Source organism: Phlebotomus papatasi, chromosome 2 (genome assembly GCF_024763615.1).
Source record: "Phlebotomus papatasi isolate M1 chromosome 2, Ppap_2.1, whole genome shotgun sequence".
Classification (NCBI taxonomy): Eukaryota; Metazoa; Arthropoda; class Insecta; order Diptera; family Psychodidae; genus Phlebotomus; species Phlebotomus papatasi.
In genome coordinates, this window is record NC_077223.1 from 93,158,108 (window position 1) to 93,170,554 (window position 12,447).

Genomic DNA, 12,447 nt, shown 5'->3' on the forward strand with positions numbered 1-12,447 from the left:
CAATCCATTCAACTTGAACTTCGTGACGAAGACAAGATGTGCGAATATTTTTATTTATTGATTCTGCACGCATTTCCAATGCTCTTCCGGAGGGCACCCTTTCACTGTTAAGAAATTGCAACTTGCAAAGAAACTTTTTTTTTCAGTCAGAAAAACCAGTTTTAAGTTCAATTTTCGATTTCTTCTATAAACTTTTGTGACCCATTTTTCCTTTCTTTTCATTATCGCACACCGCGGCGCATGTTTTGTCTGAAAGTTTGGTCGACATGACCACCATGGAGACCATGCTCTTGTCCATTATAACTTGCCATCTGGCTCATTCCAATAGTTCCTCAAAATGTCAGTCATTGGGTAAGATTGTTGCTTATTGAAGATTACGATTGTTAAAATAAATTAATTAATTTTACTTCGCAGATCGAGCAAATGGCTAGATGCTCAAGCTGAACATCAAGCTGCTCTCAGAACAATCCCTTCGTGCCTAACTTTATGTGATTTGAAAAATGATAACTACAACAAATTGGTGGCAGCGGAAATACCCGCGGATCTTGTGTCAAAGTCACACCTTAAGGTGTACAAGGGAACAACACTGGTTAGTGAACAAGGACTTCCTGGGATTCCCGTTGCCGTCGAAAGTCTCTACACTGAGGAATATGAGCCAAAAGTTCCTAGTAAGTTAATTTAAAGAAGCTGTAAAGACAAATTTGCAGAATGCTCGCTCTCATAAGAACTTTGATCTACTTCCCAAAATGTTAAAAAACATTTTGGGAATTGTTCGTTTTCGTAAATTTGATCTTATGACTTGAAAAGTGATCATGAATAATTTTTATTATGCCGTCAAGACGATCTGCAAAATCAACCCTCGAGGGTTAGGATCAAATTTAGAATCCTTTAGAAATTAGAAATTTAGAAACTTTTCCCTTTCAACCGTAACTTAATTATTTTTGGAAATAGACAACCCTATTTATAAATTTCAGAAACCAGATACAATTATTTAAAAAACGTTTTACGAGTATGAAGTTTTCGTTAAAAATTAAATGATTTATAAACGGGTTGAAATCAGTGTCGGCCAAAATCCCTAAAGTCAAAATCCCGAACACGAAAATTGCGAACTCTAAAATCTCGAAAGTCAAGATTACGAATGAGTTGTAATCCTAAAACTCAAAATCCCAAATGGATCGAATTCCTGAATGGGTGAAATTCCTTAAAAAGAAATTCCGAAAACCTGAGATCCTTATTCCATGACCCTTGAAAAAGATTGTGGCGTTCCTAAATAGTAACGACATTAGAATATAAATGATAATGATAGATTTTTATTAAGGACATTTGTTTAATTGTTAAGTGTTTTAGTTGTAATGGGATCTTGGTCACAATAAGCCGATAGGCTTCAGACCTATATCAAGGGTAAGGGGGGATCAAAAAAAAACTGAGGTCCTTAAAATCCAAAATCCCGAATGGTCAAAATCCTGAAAGACACGAAACTATACGGAGGATAATTGTGTAGCTCAGAGGCAAAATGGCACATATCCTATGCTTTAGACATAGGATATGTGCCATTTTGCCTCTGAGCCACACAATTTGTAGAATAGTTTCCGAAAACACAAAAAAAATCCATTTGGCTCCACCAAGCCCGGATGCAATCGTAGGCGTATCTACGACATTTTTATGAAATGCAGAATTTAGGCGTTCGGGATTTTGACTTTCCCAGATTTTGACCTTAGAAATTGGAGTTTTGCTATTCGAGATTTCGACCCATTCAGGATTTCAGCCTTTTCAGGATTTTACCTTCTAAGGATTTTGGCTTTAGGGATTTTGACCGGAACCACCCAGTTCCGGATTTAAGTGGGTTCCCTGAGGTCACGGCACCGGGCCTCCACATTTTATGAGCCTCCACATTTTAAGGGCCTTGACATTTAAGAAGTCTACTATGGTTAAAATTGTCAGAAAATAAAAATTATTAACAAATTGCTATTAGAGATTAGAGCATTTAGGATTTCCTTCAGATAGACACAATCATTTTGTTTGCAAATAAATTACTGAATTGGAAATTTTTCTTATCAGAAAAAAATGACATTTTGGAACTGACGATGAACGTGCAAGCGAATTTACTCCTTGGTCGATCGAGCATAACTTTTTTTTCAGGATCGATGAAATCTCGTCCTTTTCAGGATTTTTAAGGCTTCATATAGAGGTCCTTTAACACTATTTATTTCATGGTTATTTGCGATCTATGCATCTCAGAGATCGTTTGTTTGCAGATTTGACGCAGATTTCGTTCAATTTGCTCCTTTACTTTAAGGACGATGACTAGCGATAAAGAAACTTTTTTAGACCCTCCACCAAAGCATTTTAAAATGCTATTAGTATCACTGTACCAAGTTGTATTTCGAAAAACGAAAAGTTTAATTACATTCGGGTTTTGAAGAGTCCTAACGATGCTTCCGCATTTTGTCATGTTGAAATGACAAATGTTAAATTGTCATGTTTAAGCTCCATTACGGTTTTTAAAAAAAACTTTTACAAAATATTATCCAAAATGCTTTTATAGGCTTTTAGCCAATAAAATGAACTACCACTATGCAAAATATGAAACCGCTGTCACCAGCGGTTTGACAGCTATGCACTCTGAAACTTATTGCATTTTTTTCAGATATCCTGTAGTTCGAGTAGTAAAAGCAAAGTTTCAGGTTTTAAGTAAACTTAAAGTTGTTTAAATTTACCTGTAGGATTGAAAAGCATTATATTGTATAAATAAAATTTTAAAGCTGTCGTACTGTTGGAAAAAGTAAAATTTTTGGGGCCCCCACAAATGGGCATTGGGCCTTTACATTTCTAAATTCGGCCTTAGAACCACCTGATATTGTTTGGACTATGAGACCGACTCAAGTCCAGGGTATGAATTCTGAGATGCGTGAGTTTTTCACGTGAGAAACTCACGATTTTTAGATCGTTTCTTGTAAGCGTTTGGTGAAGCTTTCACAAAAAGTGTCACGTGATAATCTTACAGCATCTAAGAATTCACATGAACGTTTTTACGAAAGCTTGACAAAATGCTTACTAAAGGTAATCTCAGAGCCGTGAATCTCTCACGTGAAAAACTCACCATTTCAGAATTCATACCCAGGGAATTTGAGAATTTATAATCAAATGATATATGGAACTCTGGATATCTTGAGGTCCGGACACTCTGTTAAATTTCAGTTGAAAAAAAACGGTAAAGTACACGTCTTATTGGATAATTTTGTAAATCGATAGGTTGGGTATCCCGAAAACCTCAAGCCTCAAGTATCTCGTACTGTTTGTAGTGAAGTATATTTTTTTTATTACATTTTAATACATCCTCTCCTTTGGAGTCGGTGTCTAACTATGTTGGTACCCCAATATCTTCTCCAACTCTTTAGAAATCGAGCAATAACGTATTTATTACTGCTTTAATGGAAGACACAATTAATTGGTCACTTCCGAGAAGTTTCGATTTCAAATAATTTCAACTTCACCGATTTCATTTTCAGTAATTGCCGTGGCTGTTGGACCATCTGTTCTCTTCTATCGAAACATGAAACCATACTTTAAGTACACCCTGCCGGGTCTTGAGGTGGAGAGTATAGAGCACGATGTCTGGCGAAAATTGCCCACAGAGCGTCCGGAGAATGTGCGATCGCTAATTACTAGCCTGAGAACAGTGGAAATGAGTCGATTGACTGTGACATCGCAGAAGCTCCTTGGAATGCCCGATGAAGAGGTACAGGGATACATTCATGATCACCGTGACACAGCACTTCAACGTCTCTCCACCATCACAGCCATGACCACTCTTAGGAGAACATCGAATGATGCCAAAGCCGTCTCGTGTCTGGTAATTGCCAGTGAATCTGGTGAAATATTTATTCTGGACTCACAGGCATTTACAGTGTTACACCGGGCCAGATGTTGTCCATCGCATGGAACACCGTGCATGATATCAGTTAGTGGACACTTTGACATCGATTTTCGCATTGTGGTGTCAACTCGCGAGGGTGGAGTGAGTATCTTAAGAAAATCATGGCTCGAAGGACGACAGATAATACGGTTGGATCACCCAACAACGGGTCTTGCCATTCTGCCCATCGATCAGACAATTGTCGTGGTGTGCATGAATAATTCCCTAATGTGCTACTCCAAGAAGGGCAAGAGACTCTGGTCAGTCACTCTGCCATTCCATTCTATTTGCATGGTACCCGTGCTCCTATCCCATCTCGGAATGACTCTTGTATGTGTCGCTCTCTTTGGCGGCTTAGTTCAGCTCTACTTGGGCAAGAGTCTTGTGGATCAATTTACAGCTCCAGACACCGTGTCTGCAATGACCTTTGGCCGTCTCGGTCAGGAAGATCATGTTCTTGTGTTGGTTACAGTGGATGGATCACTCATCATTAAAATACTCAAGCGTACCGCAGAATTCTCACCACGATTGATCGGAAATGAGGTGACGGGCAAATTATCCAGCAACACTACCGAGGACAGTTCCAATACGGGCAATTTGCGCATACCGAAAAAAACGAAAGTTTTCGTGGAACAGACAATTCGTGAGAGAGAAAATGCTTCAGGTGAGCATTTCTAAATCTTTCACCCAAAACACACACTCACGGTGTAGAACACTTTTTTTTTCAACCATCCTTAACCTTTATTCCAGCCATCTATCAATCATTCCAATCTGAGCTCTGGCGACTTCGGCTTACAGCCGCTCGAGCCACAGTGGATGTGATCAATCTGGCAGAAAGTACCTTGTCCGGTGATGGTGGTTTTGCCCCCATCAAATTGTCAGCCGAAGTATTGGGTCTCGGTCCTGTCTTTCGTCTCAAACTTCGCCTAGAAAATATGGCAAGTCGCCGGCGCGAAGCTAACAATTTATGCGTTCTTCTTCATGCGGAAAATCGTCACTATACACTTGAAAAGCCATTCGCTCGATTGCCCGCACTTGCACCTGGAATTCCACTCACCATTGACTTCAAAGTCACCGTCATCATCGATCCCACAGATGGTCTCCCACCACCTGATCTCACACCCGATAACTCCGTGATTAGAGTGATGATCTTCAAATGTGGTCAGGTAAAAGGTTTTGCTTCATTTAAGAATCACTACAACTTCTTTCACTTAGTAGTCTTTTTTTTACACTATCACACGTCTCAATGATCAATCATTATTTGCCCAAAATTTATGATCAATAAAATATTGTCGACAGTTTAACAAATGATGGTAATGCATCTTTTAAACAAATCCAATGAAAGTATTTTCAGAGATGTCTCTAGATAAAGGAATGTGAAGTAACGGGTAATTTGTTGAAAAGATGATTAATGAGATCTTTGCAAAAATTATAACTGAAGATAATAAAGTTACGTTCAAAAAACCATTAAGGATAAGCAAATGCATCTTTTTTCGCAAAAACTAGCTAGAAAGGTATTCTCAATACATTTCACTTTTTACCAAATTAATATTATTGTAACACCCTGAGTAAACGAGGTAAAAAAACAATTTTTTAAGCTTCTATCTAATTTATCTTCAAATACGGTTGAATTTAAATATTTTCGGTTTTTTTTACAGTTTGCCCAATATACCCCTATGATACAGTATAGTATAAATGTGTTTAAATTATTCCATTCATTCATACTAAATTCTCGTGGCACCCGTTCTTACACTGAGAGAAATCCGAAAACGTTAAAATAACATTCCGGAAATGTTAATTTTACCCTGAAGTATTGATCCGAATCGGTGTAAATATTACCCTTTTTAGGTGCATTGAGGGTTAAAGTTAACCTTTTTCATGTTATTTTTACCCTTAAAAAGGTGTAAAATTAACATTAAAAATGTTAATATATTTTTACACCTAAAAAGCGTTAAAGTTATGAGGAAAAAAAAGTTAATCGCACCCTCTTTGTTTTCTCAGTGTACACACTCTGTAATTAATTCAGAATAGTGGAATAAAAGAAGAGTGAAAAAGTAACAATTTTACCTTTATCTACCTTTAGGCAAAGCCACTAATAGCAGCAACAATTTCCATGCCTACACCCGAACTTCAGGCATTAGAAGTATATTAAAAGGAATCACAGAGTTCAATAGGTCGCTTAATGAGATTGGTAAAATCAAAATGATATAAATAATGTATGGAAGTCAATAAATGAGGTAATGAAGCTCACTCTTAGTCAAATTCACCTCAGTAAAATTCACGACATCGGACCAATTGCACGTAATTGAAAATGGGTATAGATCAAGTAAGTGAATGTTTAAAAATTAATAAATATGTCATTGTTAACATTTATATCTTTCTATCTCCCCTATCAGGAACAACTCTTCATGGAAACTGTGCACAAGTACCAAAGTTTCGGTATAGAATTAACAAATCAGAGTTCTTCTGATGACTTTAGAGTTTACGGATTGTACAAGCAAGCTGTCTCTGGAAATTGCACAAAACCAATACCCAATCGATATGACCGATTGAATGTGAAGAAATACATGGCTTGGAATGACTTAAAAGGAATGAGTCAGGATAAGGCTAAGGAACTCTATGTGAAAGAAATGCAAAAAAAAAATGAATAAACAGTGACATTTGAATAAACGAACGTTTCATCCGTAGTGGAAGTACTTGTAATTTCGGACAGCTTACAATTTTGAAGACTTTGAGAGTAAAGTTGGACACAACAAATAAATTGCTTAAAATTATGGAGTTTTCTTGGAATATTTGATGAATAGTGTATTTTACCAAAATATTTATACTTCTGAGGAGATATAAACACTAAATTCGTTGAATTTTTAATCTGATTTGAATTAAAATTCCTTTGTTGAAACTTGAGTGTGAGGAGTTGTTATCCTTACGAGAAATATGCCAGAACTTTGTGTTTACTTCAGTTTTATTTAACTGTGATGAATTACTTCTGATTTTTCTTCGAAATTTTTAAATATTATTAAAATATTCATTGAGTATTGTATTCACGTTAACAAAATCTAGGAAAGGCATGGGAATATATGTATCCCCGCGTACTTTTAGTGTGCAAATCTGCTCCATTTAATCACTTATATGAAAACTTTTCAGGTTTCTTGAAACATCCTATAGTTCCTTCTCATAAAGACGAAGCGAACTTGGTAAGTTGTATTCTTGAAATAGACGAGAATGGAACTCACATTACGAAATATCAGCTGTCAAAAATTACAAGCAGTGTTCAAAATTGAAAGCAAAGTGTCCAAAATTACAGTCAAACTGTTGTCTATATTAGGTGAGATTCTTAACAATCTCACCTACTATAATCCTAACAAAATTTCATGTCGTCCGATCGACCTCAAACTTGGCCAAAATGTGTTTCAGCACTTCCTGATCACGAATATATATGTGGCTATTTTACGTTCCCGGCCGGCCGGCTGGCCGGCCGCTCTTTGGAACTTAATAGCTCCTAAACTAAAAAAGATATCGACTTGCGGTTTTCGGTAAAGGTTATATATCGGGTGAAAATTGCAACTTGGTGCATTGACCCCCCACCCCCCACCCCTCCTTCCGCCATTTTGAAGACCCCCCTTTTTTTGTTTTCTCAATAGCTCCGCCCCTATGGCATCGAGCGGACTCAAATTTTAGTATGTTATAGCTGGGCCTTAGAGCTTTCCATCAATACCAAACTTAAGGTCCCCCGACCCCCCTGACCCGAGCTATAAGGGTCCAAAAAAAAATTCTTAAAATGGCCATAACTCCGGTTCTAATTGTCAGAATTTAAAAAGTGAGGGCTTTTTGGAAAGCTCTCGTGAAATGCCACTTTCCTTCTAACATCGCAAGTTCATAAAACCACCGCTAGGGGCGCTATTATTAAAAAGAAAATTTTTAAATCTTATAAGTTAAATAACTCAAAAATTCCATTGTGCATCGGGCTAAAATTTTAGTATGTTGTAGCCGTTGATTATACCTATCAAACAAAAAAAAACCTTAAGTCGATCCATAACCCCCGACCGGAGCTATAAGGGGTCAAAGTTCGAACATTGACCGGCCTCTATCTCCGGTTCTAATTAACATAGCGACCTAAATTTTACCTTTTTGGTTTCGTCTCGATGAGCACTTTCAGATGGAAGCTCAAAAAGTCACCACAGGTGGCGTTGTGATAGCGTCAAAATTCATCGAAATTCAAAGTGACTTTCCTCAAAAACGGCATTGTGCAAGTTAATGAAATTTTAGTATGTTGTAGTCCAGTCTAGGACGTTTCCAAAATGGTGCGTATGTGCGCTGTGGTTTCAATAGAACCGGAGATATGAGGGGTCAAAGTTCACAAAATTCAAAAAATCATATCTCCGGTTCCATGTGACCGATTTTGATGAATGAGGGCTTAAACGAAAGATCTCACCAAATGCTACAACTTTCTAGAATATTTGAACTTCGTGGGACCAACACCAGGGGCGCCACAGTCGAAAAACCAATTTCAATATCACATAACCTCAATTATCTCGACTGTCGCTGAACCGATTTTGATGATTACTTCGACATAATTGTAGAGGACATTTGTCTCTACATTTCGTCCATACATCATTTTCCACTCAGACTACGCTATCACTCCGATTTTGCCGTTTAAGTGTGAAAAAATTGATTTTTCCAATAATAACGCTTTGAAATCACTCAGATGCCAATTTGACTGCCTCTACTCCACCGAGACACTTAAAATAGGGGTTTAAATGGAAAGTCCCACAAAATACAACAATTCTTTGATATAGTTGAAGTTCAACAAATGACTACTTGGGGCACTCTGGATGAAAAAACGAGTTAAGAAACAAAAAACCTCGCTTATCTTGGCTTCTGAGTAATCGATGAGTTCAAGTTCTACGGCAAAATTATAGAGAACATTCTGGTCTACATTTCACCCATATAACACTTTTCTGTCAGTTCATCCAAATCCTTGACATTTTGGTTCAAATACAAAACTTGTATAATTTCACGAATTTGATTCAAGATAACTGAATGGCGTCTCCCTACTTCAGCATCAAATCGAATTTGCATGCACTCCGAGTTAGCTCACGTTAAGAATCTCACCTACATAAGCCGGTTAGGATTATCTGTCCCTTATTTTTTTTATCGAAAGCTCTTTAGCCCAGCTGTATAATGTACCACGAATTTTAGCGCAAATGATATTCGTGATCTATGAGGCTAAAACGTGTAGATCCAAAATTTTGGGCCCGATCTGACGAGGCTCAATTTCATCTCGGACCACAAAAGCTGAGAGCTAAAAAGGCTCTAGCTAGACAGCTTATTTAAAAACCGAAAGAGGGCATGTTAGGGCTCGTTGGAAAGGTTTTTGAAATTCTCACTATTTTTTCAGGTTTAAATTAGTTGTGAACCGGTTATGATTCAGTTATGAACAGGTAATGAATCGATAAGTAATGTAAATTTATTTTTTAATAAGCATTTTTTTATTATAATTCAGTTCAAATCAATGTATTATGCGATAGTACTTTTAAGATATAGCATTTAATTTACAAGATCGAGCATTTTAGATATGTTTTTGAGATAGTCCAGTTGAACATTTCATCCATATATACCTAGTATTATATTACCGGGAAATTAGAATTTTTCAAACGGTTTTCTCCCAAAACACATGCTAAAATATGGAGAGCTCTATTTCGTGACTTCTAGTATTCCGCAAAAGTTGAAAGCTTTGTCATCTCTTTTGGGGAAAAAAACTAAACGATAGCATAGGAATTAAATTTGCCAACTTCAAAAATATCTTCTGAAAAGTTGTCATTCAGATAGTATAAGTATATATAATATGGAATAGAAATACAAATATCTTTTAATGAGTAAAATTGTATTTCACATTTAATTCTTGTAAATAGTACTCGTCCATTCCAACTCTGTAATTAATTCAGAATAGTAGCATATAAGTAGAGTGAAAGAATAACAATTTTACCTTTACCTATTTCTAGGTAAAGCCACTATTAGCAGCAACAATTTCAATGCCTACACCCGAACTTCAGGCATTAGAAGTATATTAAAAGGAATCACAGAGTTCAATAGGTCGCTTAATGAGATTGGTAAATTTATATAAATAATGTATAGAATTAAGTCAATAAGGTAATGAAGCTCACTCTTAGTCAAATTCACTTCAGTAAAATTCGAGACTTCGGACCAATTGCACGTAATTGAAAATGGATATAGATCAAGTAAGTGAATGTTTAAAAATTAATAAATATGTCAGTGTTAACATTTATATCTTTCTATCTCCCCTATCAGGAACAACTCTTCATGGAAACTGTGCACAAATACCAAAGTTTCGGTATAGAATTAACAAATCAGAGTTCTTCTGATGACTTCAGAGTTTACGGATTGTACAAGCAAGCTATCTCTGGGAATTGTACAAAACCAATACCCAATCGATATGACCGATTGAATGTGAAGAAATACATGGCTTGGAATGACTTAAAAGGAATGAGTCAGGATAAGGCTAAGGAACTCTATGTGAAAGAAATGAAGAAAGTAATGCAGAAAATTAATGAATAAACAGTGACATTTGGCAAGTAAAGCAGTTATCGAAGACAATAAATACTATGCATATTAATAAGGAGACAGTTTTAATTGTCAGGGAAATACAAATAATTGACCATTTGTTCTTGCAATGTATAAAATGTTGAGTTAATTTTTCTTTGGCATTCAGTTTCCTTTTGTACACTACTCAGACCAGTTGAAAAAAAAAACTAGTGAAAAATGTCTTTGGACGAGGTAGGATGAATAAAAATTGGTTGGGAAAAAAAATCTGGTAATTGATTATCTTTTGAAATTTTGTTTTATTGCATCGACACCCCCAATGAGCAGAAATTCAATGAAGTTGCCGAGACAGCCCGGCAAATCAGTCAGTTGGTCACAAAGGAGGAATGGATGGAAGTCTATGGACTCTACAAGCAATCAGTCGAAGGGGACAACTACAGAGGTGAGAGAGGGAGTTATTTCCACTGAAAGCTGCTAAATGTTGGACACTTCCAAACCAATTGTCAGGAAGACCAAGTATGGGTGATATCAGAGGAAAAGCCCTATGGCAAGCATGGTTCAATCTCATAGGAATGGATCAAACTGAGGCTAAAAAGAAATACATCACGCTTGTTGAGCAGTTAGCACGAGAGCATCTTTAAACATTTGAATTGGAGATTGTATGTTCAAATTTTGTGCTATTCTCCAACGATCATCATTAGTACACGCTGAAAAATAAACTGGAATTCACACCATTATTTCTACGGGACAAAAAGAGCATAGAAAAATGTCACTTGTATTGCTGAATATGTGGATAAATACAATTTACTAAACATACAAATTTATTTGAAAATAGGAAAGCGAAAAAATTCAATTAGATTTGCTAATTTTAAACATAACCCACACTTACAGTGCACAACATTGGTTGGGATGGAAAACGATTTTAAAATAAAATATCCTAGTAAAACAAGTCTTACGACAATACTTTGGATGTCCATAGGACACATATGAGAGTTTCTTTGGTATATATGTCTCACTTGGATTTTTGAACAGAAAGTTGTGATTCTGTAGGGTCTTAATATCAGCTAGAAACCGTCGATATATATTTACATATATTTGAAATCGGTGTATATTTTTTTCTATTTTCCATGCTTAAAAAAAAATTATTCGAAAACTCTTGAGATACTTTTCTTAAACCCGTAAAATTATATCAAAAATACAGACTATAAAAACAAACTAAAATAAAACGAACTTAGATGATTTAATAATGGTTTAACTCTTTCGCGTCATTAGGGTCATATATGACACGGGGAAAAAACAATTTTTTTGACTATTTACATTAATTGAAATCTATCGGTTTATGCACGACCTTATAATAGAAGGATGTAAGATTCTTGGCTAATTTTCTCAAGACTCCAGATATTCAGGAAAAGAAAATATTTGAGATCTAAAATCACTAATTTCCAACTTTGTGAAATGACTTTTCTTTTTCAAAATTTTTTATATAATATTAATTTATTTTTTTCAGCAAAAAGTTCTTTAGAAACACAAAATAGAATATCCAAAGATTGTATATTGCATATTTTGATATAATAAACTACTCTCAATTTTCCAGAAAAGCGTGTAGAATTTTCCGGGTCATATATGGCCCTATGGTCCCCAAGGGTAACAGTGTTTTCGTCCCAAACCTGTAGCGATATGTAGTTGGGACATTGTTTTTCTTTGTGAAATGCAGGTTCTTGCTCCTGGACATTTCATCTTATATCTGATAAATTATAACATATTTTGCAATATTTTAGAGTATTCTGCAAGCGTCTCATATTGTGCAATTGTATTGTGTGTGAATAAATATGTGGATAAGTTTATTTTTGCCAAATACCACTCAAAATATTGTGATAGTGACTGTTCAAGGGATTACCAAGAAGATTCCTTGAATACCAGGAGTACAGTGTTCATCAAGACAATCCAGTTTGCCATGGTTTTGGCCAAAT

General features: G+C 36.0%; 4 protein-coding genes across 5 annotated transcripts in view; 3 read left to right on the top strand and 1 right to left on the bottom strand.

Annotated features, from left to right (window-relative positions):
* LOC129802423 (uncharacterized) overlaps positions 1-12,447 on the bottom strand; it is a 172,343-nt gene that overhangs the window by 85,976 nt on the left and 73,920 nt on the right. The window lies entirely within an intron of this gene.
* On the top strand, positions 138-10,665 carry LOC129802439 (Bardet-Biedl syndrome 1 protein homolog). Of its 2 annotated transcripts, none has more exons than XM_055848244.1 (6): positions 138-351; positions 415-668; positions 3,510-4,580; positions 4,667-5,082; positions 6,000-6,242; positions 10,226-10,665. In XM_055848244.1, exons 1-5 carry the CDS (start codon positions 338-340, stop codon positions 6,066-6,068), a joined length of 1,824 nt encoding a protein of 607 aa, XP_055704219.1. In that variant the 5' UTR covers positions 138-337; the 3' UTR covers positions 6,069-6,242; positions 10,226-10,665. The 2 variants fall into 2 exon arrangements, with proteins under 2 accessions (XP_055704219.1, XP_055704218.1); XM_055848243.1 differs by lacking the exon at positions 10,226-10,665 and adding an exon at positions 6,313-6,665.
* On the top strand, positions 6,228-10,492 carry LOC129801076 (acyl-CoA-binding domain-containing protein 5-like). Its single transcript, XM_055845835.1, has 3 exons — positions 6,228-6,242; positions 6,313-6,537; positions 10,226-10,492. The coding sequence occupies exons 1-3, from the start codon at positions 6,228-6,230 to the stop codon at positions 10,490-10,492; spliced, it is 507 nt and encodes a 168-aa protein (XP_055701810.1).
* LOC129802460 (acyl-CoA-binding protein homolog) lies at positions 10,652-11,296 on the top strand. The gene is made up of 3 exons (XM_055848272.1): positions 10,652-10,711; positions 10,805-10,919; positions 10,985-11,296. The coding sequence occupies exons 1-3, from the start codon at positions 10,697-10,699 to the stop codon at positions 11,116-11,118; spliced, it is 264 nt and encodes an 87-aa protein (XP_055704247.1). The 5' UTR covers positions 10,652-10,696; the 3' UTR covers positions 11,119-11,296.

Bases quoted from the DNA above. Each gene is read 5' to 3' on its own strand.
- LOC129801076 (XM_055845835.1), top strand. The intron at 6,538-10,225 runs GTGAAAGAAATG...CTCCCCTATCAG, and splicing joins ATAAGGCTAAGGAACTCTAT to GAACAACTCTTCATGGAAAC.
- LOC129802439 (XM_055848244.1), top strand. The intron at 669-3,509 runs GTAAGTTAATTT...TTTCATTTTCAG, and splicing joins ATATGAGCCAAAAGTTCCTA to TAATTGCCGTGGCTGTTGGA. The intron at 5,083-5,999 runs GTAAAAGGTTTT...ATCTACCTTTAG, and splicing joins TGATCTTCAAATGTGGTCAG to GCAAAGCCACTAATAGCAGC.
- LOC129802460 (XM_055848272.1), top strand. The intron at 10,920-10,984 runs GTGAGAGAGGGA...ACCAATTGTCAG, and splicing joins CGAAGGGGACAACTACAGAG to GAAGACCAAGTATGGGTGAT.